At 53.8% G+C, this 18,704-nt stretch overlaps 1 protein-coding gene across 1 annotated transcript; it reads left to right on the forward strand.

The window, feature by feature from the left end:
- Positions 1–80: 80 nt before the first annotated feature.
- Positions 81–18,274, forward strand: LOC111602161 (protein split ends). The gene is made up of 11 exons (XM_030223396.1): positions 81–1,053; positions 1,111–2,181; positions 2,262–2,870; positions 2,928–3,037; positions 3,115–16,012; positions 16,085–16,191; positions 16,430–16,510; positions 16,662–16,848; positions 16,913–17,251; positions 17,322–17,644; positions 17,708–18,274. Exons 1-11 carry the CDS (start codon positions 162–164, stop codon positions 17,993–17,995), a joined length of 16,905 nt encoding a protein of 5,634 aa, XP_030079256.1. The 5' UTR covers positions 81–161; the 3' UTR covers positions 17,996–18,274.
- Positions 18,275–18,704: the final 430 nt, after the last annotated feature.

The following is an 18,704-nucleotide window of genomic DNA, read 5'->3' on the forward strand; positions in this document are numbered from 1 at the left end:
GTGGTGGGCCACCATTGGGTGATCGGAGCAACAACAACAACATCATTAACCAAAACACACGCGTACCGCAGTCATGGTACGAAGCTGCGGCTACTGCGACAGCGCATCTAAAAAGTCCTGGTGGCAGTGGCAATGCCGGCGTCTCAGCAGCTGGCAGCATAATGAGCTCACCGATCAATCATCACTCACATCCACATCCACATCAGCATCATCACTACAACAACACATCCGCCTCGTATTCATCACCCGCCCACTCGCATACGATAGCAGCAGCAGCGGCGGCAGCCGCAGCAGCAGCAGCAGCGGCGTCTATTACGACGGCCATGCACCGGAGTGTTGCGTATGCGGGCAGTGCTGCGGATGAAGCGGCAGCAACAACCACTTTAAATTCTGCCCGCAAAATTCACCTGCACCACAACAACAATAACAACAGCAGCAGCGGCAGTGGCAGCAGCAGCAGAAGTCCCGCTGCTGGTGGTGTCAGCAAACTAAATAAGCTGCTCAAAACGGCGGCAACAGCGCGCTGCGGCTCAGAGTCGCCTTTGAGTGGTGCAGCCGCAGCAGCAGCAGCAGCAGCAACAGCAGCGACGACAAGTACAATCACAAACAATAGTTTTAGTAGTAATAGTTTAAATAATACAATAAACACGGCCACTCCAACGATGCCAATTGCAACAGCAGCAACAGCAGCAACATCTTCTAGTGGCAACAGCAACAGCAACAGTGGCGACATTTTAAATGTTGCCGCTGCTGCACTGGCCGCCGTCGTGGACAATGGCAATGCGACAACACAAAATGCGAACGATGGTCGAGCACCGCGACATCATTTGCATGGACGTAGCACAACGTCGTCCAGTCGTTCCCATTCACGTTCGCCGAGCAGCTATAGCAGCTCGCACAGCTCATCATCGGCCTCATCGCACACATCGTCGCATTCGCACGCGTCCAGCCCGATATCGGGCAATTGTGCCGATGCAATCGTTGGTGTCGGTGGCTTTGCAACAGCAACGCATCGCAGTTCACGCAATTTGCAGTCCTGTGTGACAGTTGGCAGTAAGTAGACAAAGCATTGATCTCGAACCGATTGACTCAACTTTAAATTTATCTTAGGCAACTCTTCAAATCCCAGTGGCAATGCAGGCGGCGGCGGTGGCGGTGGCTGTGGCTCCAGCAGCAGCAGCAGCAGCAGTTCTAGTAGCAGCAGCAGCTCCTGTTTGACCGCCAATCCGGTGGTTCATTCCGAAGATAATCGTCCGTTGGCGATACGCGTTCGTAACCTGCCCGCCCGTTCCTCGGACACATCCCTTAAGGATGGTCTCTTTCACGAGTACAAAAAGCATGGCAAAGTCACGTGGGTCAAGGTCGTGGGACAAAATTCGGAACGTTATGCGCTCGTCTGCTTTAAGAAACCGGACGATGTGGAAAAGGCACTCGAAGTGTCCCATGATAAACATTTCTTTGGCTGTAAAATTGAAGTGGAACCGTATCAGGGCTACGATGTGGAGGACAATGAGTTTCGTCCCTATGAAGCTGAACTGGATGAATATCATCCGAAATCCACACGAACGCTATTCATTGGCAATCTGGAAAAGGATATTACAGCCAGTGAGCTGCGTGTACATTTCGAAAGCTTTGGCGAGATCATCGAGATCGACATCAAGAAGCAAGGACTCAATGCCTATGCCTTCTGTCAGTATTCGGATATCGTATCTGTGGTGAAGGCAATGCGTAAAATGGATGGCGAGCATTTGGGCAGCAATCGGATCAAGCTTGGCTTTGGCAAATCGATGCCAACGAATTGCGTATGGATCGATGGCGTCGGCGAGAAGGTGTCCGAGTCGTTTTTGCAATCGCAATTCACGCGCTTCGGCACTGTTACCAAGGTCAGCATCGATCGTATACGACAATTGGCTTTGGTGCTGTACGATCAGGTGCAGAATGCTCAAGCCGCTGTCAAGGATATGCGTGGCACGATAATGCGTGGACGGAAGCTTCAAGTAGACTTTGCATCGCGTGAATGCCAGGATGCGTTCTATGACAAGCAGGAGAAGCAGCAGCAACAGCAGCAGCAGCAGCAGCAACAACAGCAGCAGCAGCAGCAACAACAGCCACAGCAGCAGCAGCAGCAGCCGCTACAACCTCAAACGCAGCAACAACAACAGACGCAGCAGCCCAATGCGGGTAAGTGGTTTAAGCTTAAGCTTAACTTAACTAGAGACATTCGTAAGCATTCTAATTGTTGCTACATCTCTTACGTTTAGCCTCTGCCTCCTCGCGCTTTAATCGCTACGAGTCATCACAGTCACGTTCGCGCGCCTCCTCCTTCAGTCGGCATCAGAACTCGAACGATGGCTGCTCCCCGGGCAGCAATACGCCGGGCGGCAGCACTGCCACCACCAGCGGCAGCAACAGCAGCAACATCTCGGCCAGCAATGCAATGCCAGCGCCCAGTCTTGCCTCGGCGGTGGTGAGCAGCAACAGTGGAGGAGCAACCACAGCGTTGCCCTCGGCTGTGGGTTGCTCACAGAATGCTATGCCCATGTCGCCGGCGGCGATGGTGCAGGCGCGTATGCGTATGGCGCGCAATGCTAGGCACACCATTGACTTTGATTTCAACGATGTGGGTCGACGGTTTCGCAACTTTGACGAACACTCGGGCAACAACAACGGCGCCAGTGGGAACAATCAGTTGCAGGACGAGGATGCGAGCGTGGCTGTACGCTCCGATTCGCCTGTTATTGCACGACTCGGACCCGCTGTCAATAGCAGCGCCAGTGGGAGTGGGAGTGGGAGTGGGAGTGGCAATCCAATCAGCGATACGCTCGAGGTGACGCTGAACAACAGCGGCAACAACAGTCGTCGGCGTTGTGGTAAGACATCTGTAGATTTGCGCCATCAAGTGCACAATCCACGTTTCCATTTACCAGAACAACAACAAGCTGACGAATGCCCGTCCAGTGGTGATGAGGGCGTGGTCAGTCCGCGCAAGCGCATCAAAATGGATTACCATCATCATCATCATTCCAATGCCAGTGCGGTAAGTCGAGACAATAGTTGAACTCCATAAAATATGAATGTAACCAAATTGCTGTCTTCCTGTCTCAGCAATTGCAGATGCTGGATCAGAATAGCGACTCATTGGCGTCTGGTCATAGCAACAACAACAACAACAAGCCCAGTCCGCTGTCCAACTGTGATGTAATACATGATCCTCTAAATCGCAAAAGCGAAATTCGCCGCGTCTCCGAGGCGAATAAGTTTGCAGCGATTGCACCACCGCCCACACAACACCACAACATGATGCTCAGCAGTCGACGGCCATCGATTGATGTTGGCGCCTTGTCAGCGCTGTCGAACTCATCGGCCTTTCGCCATGGCCTGGTCGGCGCCAGCAGCATGGATCAGCAGCATCTGATGAATGCATCGCTGGCAGCGAAACGACGTCGCGTTACAGCTAGCACGCTGCAGCTATCACAGCCGCAGCCGCTGCAACCGCAGCAGTCGTCATCGTCGTCGTCGTCGTCGTCGATGTTGTTGTCGTCCTCATCCTCCTCCGCCGCCAACACCAACAGCAGCAGCAACAGCTCTGGATTGCCAACTCCGACGCTGGCAGCGCCTATGCCCAATGATGATTATCATCATCATGCGTCGCGTGGACGTGGCCATCAGCTACATTCCCATCACTCACACGAAGCGAGCGGCGGTGAGAGCGCCGATGGCTCACGGCCGGGCACGCCGCTGTGCGATGAACGGCCAGAGGTGCTGCCCACAGAGCCGCGTCGTCTGCCGCCGCCCAGGGAACGGACACGAGAGCGTGTGCGCGAAATAATGTGGCTGCCATTGCCCAAATTTGGTGTGCTCTTCTTTCAACAGCAGCGGAATGTGTGCAGCAGTGGCAGTGGCACAGGCAGCGGCGTGTCCAGCTATCTGCAGCAGCTGACGACGACAGCATCGTTGCTCAACAACAACTCTAGTCTAAGTGCAGGAGCTGCTACGACATCCTCAGCATCATCATCGTCAGCGACTGCGTCCAGCTTATCGTTTCTGCCCTCTCCCACGTTACGTTATTGGCGCTCCTCCAATCATCATCATCACCAGCACCACCATCACCATCAGCAGCAGCAGCAGCAACAGCAGCAGCAGCAGCAACAACAGCAGCAGCAGCAGCAGCAACAAATGCAACAGCAACAGCTGCAACAATCCTCGTCATCCTCCTCATCTATTGGCCTGATGGCCAGTCCGGCACGTCCTCGCTCGCTGAGCTCCAATTCAAGCGATTCGGATGTACCCAGTGGCCAGACAGGCGGCAGCCCGTCGTTAGATGAGCGGCTGCGCAACTTTGAGGAGAACTACGAGCGCTGGTCCGGTGGCAGCAGCAGCACCAATCCCAACCATGGCCATGGCAGTCATGGCCATAGCAACAGCAGCCAGTCGAACACGATGCCCTCGTGGCAACTGTCGATGCATTCGACGAACTACAGCGGTCTCAGCTCGTCGCATCAGGGTGGTTCCGGCAACAGCAACAGCTCCAGCGGCACTGTCTCCAGTTCGACGAGCAACTCGCGTCATAAGTTTCTTGACATTGACGAGCTGCAGCCGTCGGATATCGTCAAATCGCTGTTGGCCAAGAAGTCCGTCTTCGACGATGACTTTCAGCGTCTCAAGAAGAACCAATGGTACGAGCCGGCAAGCACTGATTTTGGCACAGGCTCCACAACCTCAGCGAACGCCCGACACGGTGGCCTTTGCAGTGGCAATACGTCTCCAGCTTTGCCCAATCTGGCGGCCACTAAGACGACGCCCATCATAGCCAACTGCAGCAGCAGCAGCAGTAATCTAGGCGGCAACAGCACCAGCAGTAGCAGCTGCAAGACGAGCGGTCTGCTGCAGCGTTTAAGCAGTTTGTCGCCCATGAACTCGCCGCAAGCTTCGATGTCGCCCTACAACAGTCCGTCGCCGTCGCCCTCTGTCGTTGCAGTTCAGTTGGCCAAGCCCAGCTTAAGCAGCAGCTGCAACACCAGCAGTGCAACAGCAGCAGCAGCAACCACTGCAGCAGCAACAGCAACGGCAGCAGCAGCGGCAGCAACAGCCGCTGCCACCAAGGGTTTGCAGTATCCATTTCCCAGTCACCCGCCATTACCAAATACCGCTGCACCGCCGCCGGCGATACAGCCAGCGCCGCCACCGCCACCAGAGGTGCCCAAAGCAAAGCCAACCACCTCCTCTGCGGCCAATCAACAGCTCAGCAAGAGCCTCAGTGTGCCAGCGGCAACGACAGAGGCGCGATCTGTGCTGCAGAAGTCCGCCTCGGTGCCGGGCAGCACGAATGTGGGCACGACTGGGAGCAGCAGCAGTAGCGGCGGCAGTGCATCCTCCAACGGTAACAGTTCCTCAACAGCAACAGCCACACACGTACAAAAGCAAACGCCAAACAATTCACTGGATGAAGTGGAGTCCAAGGGCAATGCCAAGAGCTCCAGCTCTAGTGCAGCAACAGCCTCGAGCTCCTCTGCGTCCAAGAAGAGCAGCAGCAGCGACAAGTCGCATAGCAGCAAACACAATAATCGTTCCGATTCGGAAAAGAAGTCCAAGAAGTCCTCCTCCTCCTCATCCTCCTCAAATACAACTAGCTCCGAGAAGCGTAAAAACTCGGCAACCTCGCAATCCTCCAAGTCGGCAACGCCCAAAGTGGAGGATGACACCAGCGAGTCAGATGAGCCAGCTGAGAAGCCGGACAAGGAGCAGCCGCAGCCGCAGCCGCAGCAGCGTCTGGAGCGCGACAAGGAGAAGGAAAGGGAGAAAGCGCAGCATAAGGAGAGGCAGGAGCGTGATAAACGTGAGAAGGAACTGCGCAAGCAACAAGAGCGCGAAGAAAAGGAACGCAAAGCGCAAGAGGAACGAGAGCGCGAAGAGCGCAAGGCCAAAGAAGAAAAGGAAAAGGAGCGGGAGCGCGAACGTGAAAAGGAACGTGAGCGTGAGCGTGAGCGTGAAAGAAAAGCGCAAGAGGAGCGTGAGCAAAAGGAGCGCGAGGAGCGTGAGCGCGAGCAACGCGACAAGGAGCAGCGCGACAAGGAGCAACGCGACAAGGAGCAACGCGAGCAGGAGGCGCGTCATTCACGCATGCGCGACATGTGCGCCTATCACAAAAACAAGTCTGAGGCCAGTTCCGAGGCGAGCAGCTTCTACGCCCTCAATGCAGCCACGCCCAGTGAGAACAATAAGGAAAATGCGGCTGCCACAGATACAGCAACAACAGCAGCAGCAGCAGCATCAACTGTTGCTGGCACAGTGGCAGCTGAAAGCAACAGCAACAAGGATCGCTCACGCAAATCGTCACGCAACTCGCCGGTGCCCAGCAGCGGACGCCAGCACAAGCGACGCCTCAGCTCGCAGGACAGCAACCACAGCAGCGGCGTCGGTGGTGCTGGACAGAATCACGAGGATTATGTGAAGCGCATACGCATGGAGAACCCGAACAGCAATACGAGCAATCAGCATCAGCGCCTCAGCGATCGTCGCGACTCGAAGGAGCACAAAAGCAGCAGCAGCAGCGGCGGCTGCAAGGACGACAAGAACAGTTCGTCCAAGTCGCATGGCAATAGCAGCAGCAACAGCAGCTCCAAGCATCATCGCCGTGACAAGCATCACAGCAAAAGCGCCAGCAGTAGCGAGATCAACAATACCGAATTGGATACCAAGCAGCAGCAGCAGCAGCAGCAACAGCAACAGTTGCACACGCTCAACACCAGCGAAGAGGAGCAACAGCAGAGCTCGCAGTCGCAGCAGCAGCAACAACAGCAGTCGCAGCAAGCGCAGCAACAGTCGCTGCATAAGCAGCAACGTGAACATCATCACCATGGCAGCTCCTCGTCCTCGTCGCGGCACAAAAGCAAACGTGATCATCATCATCATCGCGAGAAGAAGCGGCATTCGGTAGCCGAGTCCACCAATACGGACGAGGAGCCCACGCACAATCCGCACAGACGCATCTCAGCAGCTGGCAGCTCTGCAGGCGAGCTCAGCTCGAACACAAATACGCCCAGCAGCAAGTTGCAGCAACACCATCAGCAGCAGCAGCAGCAACAGCATCAACAACAACAACAACCGCAGCAGCAGCAATCGCATCATCATCATCATCATCGTCGCAGCGTGGACCGCAAATCGTCACGTGGCTCGGATGAAGGCGGCGCCTCCTCGAAGAGCGCCTCGCAGCCACGCAAGATGATGCTCAGCTCAGCCGACTCGGATGACACAGATGATGCGTCCAAGAAGCATTCCATCTTCGATATACCCGACGACTGCCCCAATGTGTCCATGTACGATAAAGTGAAAGCACGCAGCTGCAAAAATATGCAGCGCCAAGCCGAGGAGAAGAAGATCAAGGCCAAGTTCTCGCAGCTGAAGCAGTCGCGCGCCAAAAAGAAGCGCTCCACCAGCTACGACGGCGACAGCGACACTGAGTTCGAGGATCGAATGCATCATCGGAACAGCGGCAGCAGCAGCTTCCATGGACGCAATCATGGTGGTCTGAGCAGCAGCGATGATGATATGGACGATGCTGATGGCTTTCGCAAAATGTTGCACAGTCGCATCTTCTCCGATTCGGATGCAGATGGCGAAGTGGATGCGGAGACTGAAGATCTCAATGCCAGTCGCATGCGCCAGCAAATGCAACAGAATCTACGCCGTCTGTGCGATGGCGATGATAGCTCCGAGGATGAGATTCGTCGCAATGTGATCAGCCAAGCGGGCAAACGGAATTGCCATTCGACGCGCATTGCCTCCGATTCGGAATCGCAATCGCAGCCAGCACCGGAACTGATCAACAGCAACATCAAACAGGAGCCAGACATCAAGCAGGAGCAGATCTCCGACAATGAAATAAAGTATTCCAAATCGCGTCACAACTCGCACTCCTCCAACGAGGAGCGCAAGATAAAGACAGACTTCAAGAAGGAGTATAACGAGTACTTCAATACCAGCTACACGAACTATGTGGGCGACAGCAGCTCGGCCAAGATCAAGGAGTACTCCCCGGAGACGCGCAAGAAGCACAAGAAGAGCAAGAAGCGCCTCAAATCCTCAGCCGAGAGTAGCTCCACAACTGTGGCGCCTGCGCCTGCCCCAACAAGCAGCATTTTCGATGTGACCGATTGCAAACCCAATAAATTCGATAGCTTCGACGAGTTGAAGACGGAACCGGCGACAATCGCGACTGCTCTGGAGGCAAATACAACCTCGGTGGCAGCCAGCGAGAGACGTAAGCACAAGGAGCGCAAGGAGAAGAAACGCGAGAAGTTGCGCAACATGAGCGATACCAATGCTGGCGGCTCTGTGGAGCAACTGAGCGAAAAGCTGTCCAAGGAGGAGCGACATCGACTGAAAAAGTCGAAGAAGTCCAAGAGTTTGGACACCTCTGCTCGCTTGTACAATGTCAATGCCTCCAATGCCTCACCACCGACACCCACCACAGTGAGCACACCGGCCCGAGACTCTGCCAAACGCAGTGAGGACAAAATGGAGGATATCTTTGGTATTATCTCCGATGAGGAAGAGGAAGAGGAGGAATCCCAGCTGACCGACGAGCAGCCCGACACGGCCAAAGCACAGCTCTCCACCACAGGACCCATGGTGTCTGCTGCGCTGCAAACCTACAAGCAGGAGCCACCAATCCTCAGCCTCAACAGCAGCAGCAAGGAGCCGGCAACACAGCAGCAGCAACAGCAACAGCAGCTGCAACAGTTGCAGCATGAGGAGCTGGAAGTGGAGCGTAGTGAGCGCGAGCGACATCGCAAAGAGAAACGCGAAAAAAAGCGACGCGAAAAGTCAGCGCGCGAACCAAAGCAGCAACAGCAGCAGCAGCAGCAGCAGCAACAACAACAGCAGCAGCAGCAGCAGCAACAACAACATCAACAGCAGCAACAAAGTGCCAGCAAACTGGACGACGACAACAGCGTCGATATGGATGAGGCGGGACGTGCGCTGGAGGCGCAGCTTATGGACGACTTTGATAGCAATAAGCTGCCTGAAGATGCCACGCCATCCACAGCAACCACCTATCGCAGCGATATGACGGATGTTTTCCGTTTCTCGGATAACGAGGACAATAATTCTGTCGAGCAGCAGCAACAACAACAGTTGCAGCTGCAGTCGCACGCTAGCGATAAGCAGTTGGAGTCCAAGGAATCTGTGCACAAGAGCAAGGACAAGAAGAAAAAGAAGAAACGCTCCAAGGAGGAGAAACAAGAGAAGCTCGATAAACAGCAGCAACAGCAGCAGCAACAATTGCAGCTGCGTCGTGAATCAGCTTGCTTACCGCCAGCAACAGTTGCTGCTCCAACAGCCGCTACCGGCTCTTCAGTTAGCTCGCTGACTATCAATGTGCAGGCCGCCACGAAGCATGCCGAGGAGCAGCTGGAGAAGGAGTCGAAACACAGTTCTCCGCTGTGCAAGCCATCGCCCAGTTTGCCGTGCCTCATTGGCGACGATGATGATGAGGAGCCACCAATACCGATGCCTGTCGTCAAGCCGTCGTCAGCTAGCAGCAGCAACGGCAACAGCAACCGCTTGAACTCCTCGGATACTCTCTCCCCAGCGCGTGAAAAGCCGCGTTTGATCAGTCCCATACCAAAGACGCCCACCATCAGCCAGAGCAACACTTCCATGTTGTCCACACAGTCGGCGGAAACGCCTGTCAGCAGTGGCGCAGCTCCTCTGGTCACCACACCCACATCCTCAACAGCAGCTGCTGCTGCTGTGGAGTCGAAGAACGCCGTAGAGAGCAGCTCACCCACCAGTGCAGCATTGAACAAGAAGAAGGAGATGTTCATACCCGGCTTCGATGGGCAACTGGACTACAAGATCAGCGAATCGGCGGTGCAATCCATTTCGGCAGAGTTGAATAGTGCATTGCTCGATGTGCTGGCCAATGAGCCTAAGATACCAGTGGCTTCGCCACCTGGAGCCATCAAAACGCTGGACAAGCTTGAGGATAGCAAGTCCCGAGTTACCATCTCACAGGAGGAGACTGAGAGCGCTGTATCCGCGCTGCTCGGCGAAAGCTTTGGCACATCCTCAACGGCGGACTACTCGCTGGATGGTATGGATGACATGACAGCAACGGTTACGGAAGTGGTGGTGGCCGAACCCGATGAGGAGGCGGCACTCGCGGCCAAGGCAATTGAGGCAGCTGTCGAAGAGGTTGCCACAGAACCGGAACCCGATCCGGAGCCTGAACCAGAGCCAGTGGTCGTCTCTGTGGGCGTAGTGCTCGATGCCGAAGAAGTGAACAAAGCTGTGCAGAGCTTACGTAATGAGGACATGGACATCAAGGCGGACACGCCACAATCCGAACGCGATCTGCAAATCGACACAGACACCGAGGAGAATGCCGACGAGGCGGACAGCAGCGGGCCCAGTCTCAAGATTGATGAGACAGCGCCACAGAACAGTGGCTCCGATAAGTCAGCGTCAAGTGGTGCTGACAAGTCGCCTGAGCTGAGCAGCGAGTCCACTGCACGCTCCAGGCCGACAGTCGAAACTCCGCAGCCCACCGTCATAACCAAACTGCCGATTACAGTGCCTGTACCGCCAGCAGTTGCAGCAGCACTCCTTCCCAATGCCAGCAACAGCAACAGCAGCAGCGGCACTAGCAACACCCCAACCAAGTCGAATGCACAGCAATTGCTGAAGATAGAGCCGCCCACCATAAGCAAGCTGCAACAGCCGCTGGTGCAGCCAGTTCAAACGGTGCTGCCAGCACCGACAGTGTCGCCATCATCATCAGCAGCAACAACAACAGCAGCAGCAGCAGCTGCAACATCAACTGCTGCTGTGGCAACAGCTGCTCGACCTGTAACGCCCGTCATCAATTTGGATCTGTCCAATGTGATGGCCAATTGCTCCAGCACCACGAGCAGCAACAGCTCGGCATCGTTGTCCTTTGGCAGTCCAACGACTACGCAGAAAACCATGCCACTGGCCTCCACGCCCAAGCAAACGCCAGCAACATCGCAGCAGCAACAACATCAGACCTTGCCGCAACGCACGCAGTCGCTGATCATGCAGCCGCCTACCATATCTATACCGGATCAAGCGCCACATTTTGTGGTGCCACACTTGATATTGTCGCCGCAGCAGCAACACCAACATCAACAACAACAGCAGCAGCAGCAGCAACAACAACAACACCAACAGCAAGCACCACCTGGCGCCTATCTAATGGGCATGCGTGCGCCCTCGCCGCATAGTCCGCTGTTGTCGCCGGGACGTGGCGCGCCTAATCGCCAGCATAGTCCTGCGGCTCGCCCCATAGTGCCAGCACAGCAGCAACAGCAACATCCGCTTTTGGCCTCGCCTACAGGTAACAGCAATATGAACATGAGTCCGCTGCCTAGTCCCACAGCGCGTGGAGTTGCAACAACAACAACAACAACATCGCCCACGACCAGTGGCAAAATGCCAACACCTAACAGTTACCTTCCACGCCCACCGCTACATCAGCAACAACAACAACAGCAACAGCAGCAGCCGCAGCAGCAACACCAGCAGCAGCCTTCACCCGGCAGCATGCCCAAGTCTGTCATTGAGCTGCAAGCGGGCGTAGCAGTTGCTGCTGGACAGGGACCACAATTGTTGCCATTGCCATTGCAGAAGATGCCGCCGTTGCCCGTGTCGCACCACCCGACAATCATTAGCAAAGTGGTTACTGTGCAGCCACAGCAGGCAATACAAACGCAAGTGGCTAGCTCGCCGCCCATGGGCAGCTTGCCGCCGCACAAGAATTTGCATGTAAATGCCCAGCAACAACAACAGCAGCAGCAGCAACAACTTTCTCCACAAATGTTGTCCAAGATGAACGTGCATCAGCAGCAGCAGCAGCAGCAACAACAGCATCAACAGCAGCAGCATCAGCAACATATGCAGAAGTACATGCAGGCACAACAGCAGCAAATGTTAGACCGCAAGCCACAGCGGCAGCAGCATGTGCCGCAACAGCATCAACAGATGCATCAGCAACAGCAGCCGCAACAGCAGCAGCAGCAGCAGGCACACCCGCAACAGCAACACTTGCAACAGCAAATGCAACATCCGCCGTTGTCACCGGGTCAACATCATGCTCATCCTATGCAACAGCAGCAGCAGCAGCAGCATCAACAACATCAAGCACGGCAGCAATATCAGGCGCAACAGCAGCAACATCAACAGCAGCTGCAACACCAACACCAGCAGCAAATGCAACAACAGCAACAACAACAACAACAGCAACAGCTACACATACAAAAACTACAACAACAATTGCACACAGCGCATCAGCAACAGCCGCTGACGCACTTGACACCGCAGCCGCCTGTGTTTGCACAGCAACAGCAACAACAGCAGCAGCAGCAGTTGCCACGCAACGTGCAACAACAGCTGAGCCCAACTGGCATCAATCCAAGCGCACACAGCTCGCATAGTCCACAGGCGCAGCAACAGCAGCAACTGCATCCCGCAGCAATACTGGTGCGTGCGCCCGCACAACAGCAACAGCAACAGCAACACCAACAGCAGCCACAGCAGCAGCAACAACAACAACAACAACAGCAATCGCTTAATGTTATACAAAGCGCGCCAGCACAGAAAATTATTGTGCAACAGCAAATTGTGCCTGCGCCAACAGCATCTTTACACTATCCGCCGCCACCTAAAGAGACGGCGGCCGCTGTAGAAGCAGCCGCGTTGCCGTTAAAGACGTCGGAGAGTGTTTCTGTAATACGTACGCCCACGCCCACCATAAGCCTGGCCAACTCTCCGCAGGCAACAAAGGTTGCAGCAGCAGCGGCGGCAGCAGCTGCAGCAGCTGCTTCACTGCTGACCGAGGAGAATGTAATCAAGATCTCGCAGCCCAAGCAGGATGAGCTAATCGAGCAGGACTCGAAGGAGGTGGACAGCGACTACTGGTCTGCCAAGGAGGTGAACATTGATAGCGTCATCAAGAAGCTTGATCCGGCGACAGCAGCTGCAGCAGCAGCAGCAGCCGCCATCAAGGAGGACAATCACAGCAAACGAGCAGCAACACAATTGCAGCAGCAGCAGCAGCAGCAACCACAACAACAGCAACCAGCTGCAGCTGAGTTGCCCACAGCTGAGGCAACGCCTGCATTGGCCACTGAGCCGCCAGCAATAGCAACAGCAGCTGCAGCAACAGCTGCTGCCAATGTGAGCTCCAATGATCATGATACCGAGGATGAAACCGAGACGCGTCAGCTGACAGTGAAAGCTCTAAAGCAACTGGGTCGACCGCCAAGCTCGCGTGGAACTACTGCCAAGCGTGGACGTCAGCCACGCGGCGCCAAGGCCAAACAGGCTGTCGTATTGCCACCAGCCAGCACGGAGCCAAGTCCGTTACTGTCGCCGGGCGACAATGGCATGCATACACGTCTGCGCAAACCCGTAACGGCGCCAGTGACGCGCGGACGCAAGGGTAGACCGCCGCGTAATTTGTTGCTACAGCAGCAGCAGCTGCAGCAGCAGCAGCTGGCACAGCAGCAGCAGCAGCAGCAGCAGCAGCTTACACAGCAGCAGAAGGAGCTCGTTACGCCTGCAGTGGTGACAATGCCTGTGCCCACAGCCGCTGAGAAGAAGGCCAGAAACCAGGCATTGACGCAAGCCAGCGGCTCTAGTCAGGATATTTACGAGTTCCATGACGACGTTGGCGATGCAGAGCCAAAGGTAAAGGCAGCTCCAGTTGCTGTCACAGCGGCAGCAGCTGCAGCTGATGACACACGACCACGGCTCATACTGACCATCAACAAGCTGAAGAATAGCAGCGAACTGGAGACTCCAGCGGAGGCGCCGCAGCCACAACAGCAGCAGCAGCAGCAGCAACAACCGCAGCTGGAACACAACACGGACAGCTCGGAGTCGTGCAATACGCGCAAGTCGCGGCGTCTGCAAGAGAAGGAGGATCGCAGCACTGTGGACGACATTATCGAGGATGTAGTGCGCAACACCAATACACAACAGCAGCAGCAACTTCAGCAGCAATTGCAACAGCAACAGCAACCGCAGCAGCAACAATTGCCCAAGGGTGCACAAACGCCACCTCGACGCTCTGGTCGCCATGCCCAGGCTAAGAAGACAGATGCTGTACAAACGCCCAATGCTGTGGGCAGACCTCGACGCTCCAAGGAACGCAAAACCATTTGTGAGCCACCAGCTGGCTTGCAAGAGGAACCGCAGCCACTCTTGCTGCCACCGCCCGTGGCAGCACCAGCAGCAGTGCCAGCTCCAGCAACAACACCAGCAGCTGTTGTTGTTGAACCGCCAGTGCCTATGCAACAGCAACAGCAACAGGTGCAGCAACAGCAACCACAACAGCCAGCTGCTTCACACATTACCCATGTGCCGGAGGTTAAGGAAACACCGCCAGCTCCACCCGTGCAGGCAATCGCACCAGCAGCTACAGAGCCAGTGCCAGTGCCACTGCCAGTGCCACTGCCACTGCCACCTGTTGTGCTATCGAAGCCAACGCCGCAGCATCCTAAGAAGAAGGCGATTGCAGCAGCCGAAATTGAATCCTACCAGGCCATCAATTCGTCTATGCCGCCCATGCATCAAACCGCCGCACCGGCGGCCACACAGAAGATCACAGGCGGCGCCGCAGATGCGGTTAGCAAAGCTCTAATTGATCCGGTTACGGGCGTCATTACGGCGGGCATGCCGCAGGGCAAGGAGGGCAATTTGCCGGCTGCCAATGCAGCGGCACCTGCCAACAGCAGCAATGAGGTAGCGCCACTGCAGCAGCAGCAACAGCAACATCAGCAGCAGCAACAGCAAATGCAGCAGCAACAACAACAGCAGCAACTGCAAATCAGCGCCACGGTCATAGCGCCTGCCACGCCCATAACAACACTGAGCAAGCCCGTGCAGTTGCAAGTGCAAGAGGCAGCAGCAACATTGCTCAACAAACCGGTCAGTGTGCTAGTGAAGAGTAATGCCACGCCTGCACAACCCACACAGATCATACTGCAGCAGCAGCAACAACAACAACAACAACAACAGCAGCAGCTGCAGCAGCTACCCCCGCAGCAACTACAACAACAACAACAGCAACATGTTCAAGCCAATAAGCAGCCGCTGGTGATGACAACTGTGTTGCAGCACGCACAGCACACAACGGTGCGTCCACCGCAACCACTGAAAGCGCACGTGCTCAATCGCGAGAAAAATCTGCAACAACAGCAGCAGCAGCAACAACAACAGCAGCAGCAGCAATTGACGCCCAACAAACAGCATCAGCAGCCACCACATCCAGGTCATATGTTGCTCACAGATGCTGCGGGCAATCAACAACTGTTGCAGCCAAATCTGATAGCGCGTCACATGCTCGGCCAACAGCAACAGGCGCAGCAACAGCAGGGACAACAGCAACAACATTTGTTGGTCAATATACCACCGCCAACAGCGCATTCGCCACACTCGCCGCGCATTACAGCAGCACAGCATGCGCAGCAGCAGCAGCAGCAGCCACCAAATGGACCTCAACAGCAGCAGCAGCAGCAGCAACAGACGCTGGTCATCAAGCAGGCCACAGCAACAACACCAACTGTGCATCCACAAATACTGCATGTGGTTAGCTCGAAGGCTTCAGTGTTGCCCCCCACACAACAACAGCAACAACCGCCGCAGTTGTTGGCGAAACAGAACTTTGGCTATGCTCAGCAAGCGCCAGCACAACAACAACAGCAGCAGCAACAACCACAGCAACTGTACAAGCAGAAGACCGCGCAGCCAGTGGTGCAAATGCCACCGCACAATCTGTTGTTGCCCGCACATGCTAGTTTGCTGTTGCAGCCCAAGCCAGCGGTGCATTTGCAGCCGCAACAACATCAACTGACACCGTCGCCACCACCAAACAAGCCCATTTCAGTGGTGCACAGCCTACAGGCCGTGAGCCAAATGTTGCCCGGCAGCGTGGGCAGTCCGCCACCAATGAAACCAGGGCAGCAACAACCGAACACGGCAGCAGGTAAGCTAAGAAATGCCACTGGCTAAGACTAAAAGAATTCTTGCTTAACTTATCCAATTCGTTCGCTTACAGTTTTGCGTACGGCCATACCAAACATCAGTCCGCAAGGACAGCCCCGCGTCTCGCCGCTGGTATTGCCGCCAGGCATGCCAGGCGTGCCACCCTTCGATGCCAGCCTGGTAAGCATGGTTTATATATATATATAAATGGTTCTTTAAGCTTAAACAGTATCAATAATATAATTAACAAGCGAAGTGTAAGCAAGGCATCGTCATCACTTTATGTTTGTTAATTATACTAAAGACTCTCCAACAATAATGACATACTAAATCTACATACTAAAACTATAAATTAAGCATTTATGGTGCTAACTTAATTTACTAACATTTTGCTAATACTTTGCTTGAATGGACGCAGCATGATTTGGGTGCTTATGTCAGCGGTCGGCGCACACAGAGTCCACCGCCAGCGCATCAGCAGGCATCGCCCATAACACCGGTAATGCACAAGTTTTACATGCGGAACTTTAAAGTAGCGTAACCCAACAGAGACCCCAAGCAATATGAAATTAGTTGACTTATTTTTTGCTTAGTCCTGGATCATAGCATTTACTAATCCTAAATATCTCTTTGATAACTTTCGCTTGCAGAACGATACGGCTTATCGTGGTATGACTGCAATGCTATATCAGCATCACATGATGCGCAGCGGAGACTATGATGATAAGATAATCAGCAGCAGTCCGCCATTGGAGTTGCGTCGTCCAGGCAGTGGGCCACCACGCACCATAGCCGTGCCGCACAGTCTTCAAAGTCCACAGGATCGCACCGCAGCGGGTACGTCACTATACATATATATATTTATAGCTTCCATTACTAATTTATGCTTACGCCTTTACAGACTCCCCGCAAATGGCCCAAGTCTATGTGCACAATGCTCGCATACCGCACGCCCACTTCAGCGAGATGGCCACACGTGGCGGCTACTATGAGAGTGGAGGCATGCAGCTAGAGCCACCGCCAGCACATCGTGCGGCTGCCTCGATAAGTGTGGTGGTGCCACCACCGCCTAGCGTTGCTAGCGGCAGTCCGTATATCAGTGGCGGTGCCTCTGTCTCGGTGTCCGTGCAGCCAGCTCCACATAGTCTACATCCCAGCCAAGCCAAGTTGTTGGAGCGTGAGCGTGAGCAGCGTGAACGCGAAAGGGAGAACGAGCGCCTGTCCATGGTAGCAGCAGTTGGTAAGTATTCGATGACCAAACAACTTATATACACTCAAGACTCACTTCGTCTTTCTATGCTTCACTACAGCCAAACAACAGCAGGAACATCTGTCCGCCTCTGTTATGCACGGCGGCATGGAGCTGCCTGCGCAGCCACCACCAGCCGCTATGGCACCACCGCCGGGTGACTCACTGGTCACACTGCTGCAACGCTATCCGGTCATGTGGCAAGGCCTGCTGGCCTTAAAGACCGATCAGGCGGCTGTTCAGATGCACTTTGTGCACGGCAATCCAAACGTGGCGCGCGCCTCGCTGCCCAGCATGGCCGAGAGCACAACGCCCCAATTGCGCATTGCGCAGCGTATGCGACTCGAACAGACGCAACTGGAGGGCGTGGCCAAGAAGATGCAGGTGCGTACACTTAACACAATATACCATATAGATCAATTTATGACTAATCATTGTTTTAATCAGGTGGACAAAGAACACTGTATGCTGTTGGCGTTGCCATGTGGACGCGATCATGCAGATGTTTTGCAGCATTCGCGTAATCTGCAGACTGGCTTCATTACATATCTGCAGCAAAAAATGGCCGCCGGAATTGTGAACATACCTGTGCCGGGAAGTGATCAGGCAGCATACGTGGTGCACATATTCCCCGCCTGCGATTTTGCCAATGAGAATCTGGAGCGTGCTGCGCCCGATCTCAAAAATCGTGTTGCCGAACTGGCCCATCTATTGATAGTCATTGCCACCGTCTAAGTAAACGGAAGCATTCATCCTCTGATCTGCACACAAAAAACACAAATGTGACTATTAAAAACAATCTGACACGTCTATTGAAAACCAACTGCTAAAACAACAACAACTGAAAAGTAAAAACGCATGTAAAGTAAACAACCAACCAATACAACAACAAACAACTACCAACTACAACAAAGCAAAACAAGTTACGCTCTTCTAGTATATTAAGTAATTTTAAATAGCGTTTAAACAACACAAAAGTTTAAAAAAGCAAAACTAAAAACTAAAAAAAAAAACTAAAAAGTAAAAAAAGAAGATGAAAACAAAATGCAAACTTTATTGAATTCAAATGCAAGAGAGAGAGAGAGAGAGAAGGGAGCAATCAATCAATCAAATTTGATTGATTGGCCACTAGTAAAACCAATGTAAATCCGTTATACAACAACTACCCACAGTCTCCCCTTCATATACCCCAAAATATAATATACAAAAAAAAAGAATAAGGAAAAAGCACTTCAATTGCATGAAAATATGTTTGTCAAAATTCTCGTTTCTTTTCTTTTCATAAACATAATAATACATATAAATAATTTTTAACAACATTTTTGAAAGCTTGCAAAGTATCGTTAAGTTTGATCTCAAGAAAGTGTTTATATATTTTTTTGCATATAATTTAAAATGTAAATGAAAACAAAACGAAAAGGAAATGTGAAAAGAAAAGAAAGCT

Source organism: Drosophila hydei, unplaced genomic scaffold (assembly GCF_003285905.1).
Source record: "Drosophila hydei strain 15085-1641.00,03,60 unplaced genomic scaffold, DhydRS2 tig00000172-arrow-pilon, whole genome shotgun sequence".
Classification (NCBI taxonomy): Eukaryota; Metazoa; Arthropoda; class Insecta; order Diptera; family Drosophilidae; genus Drosophila; species Drosophila hydei.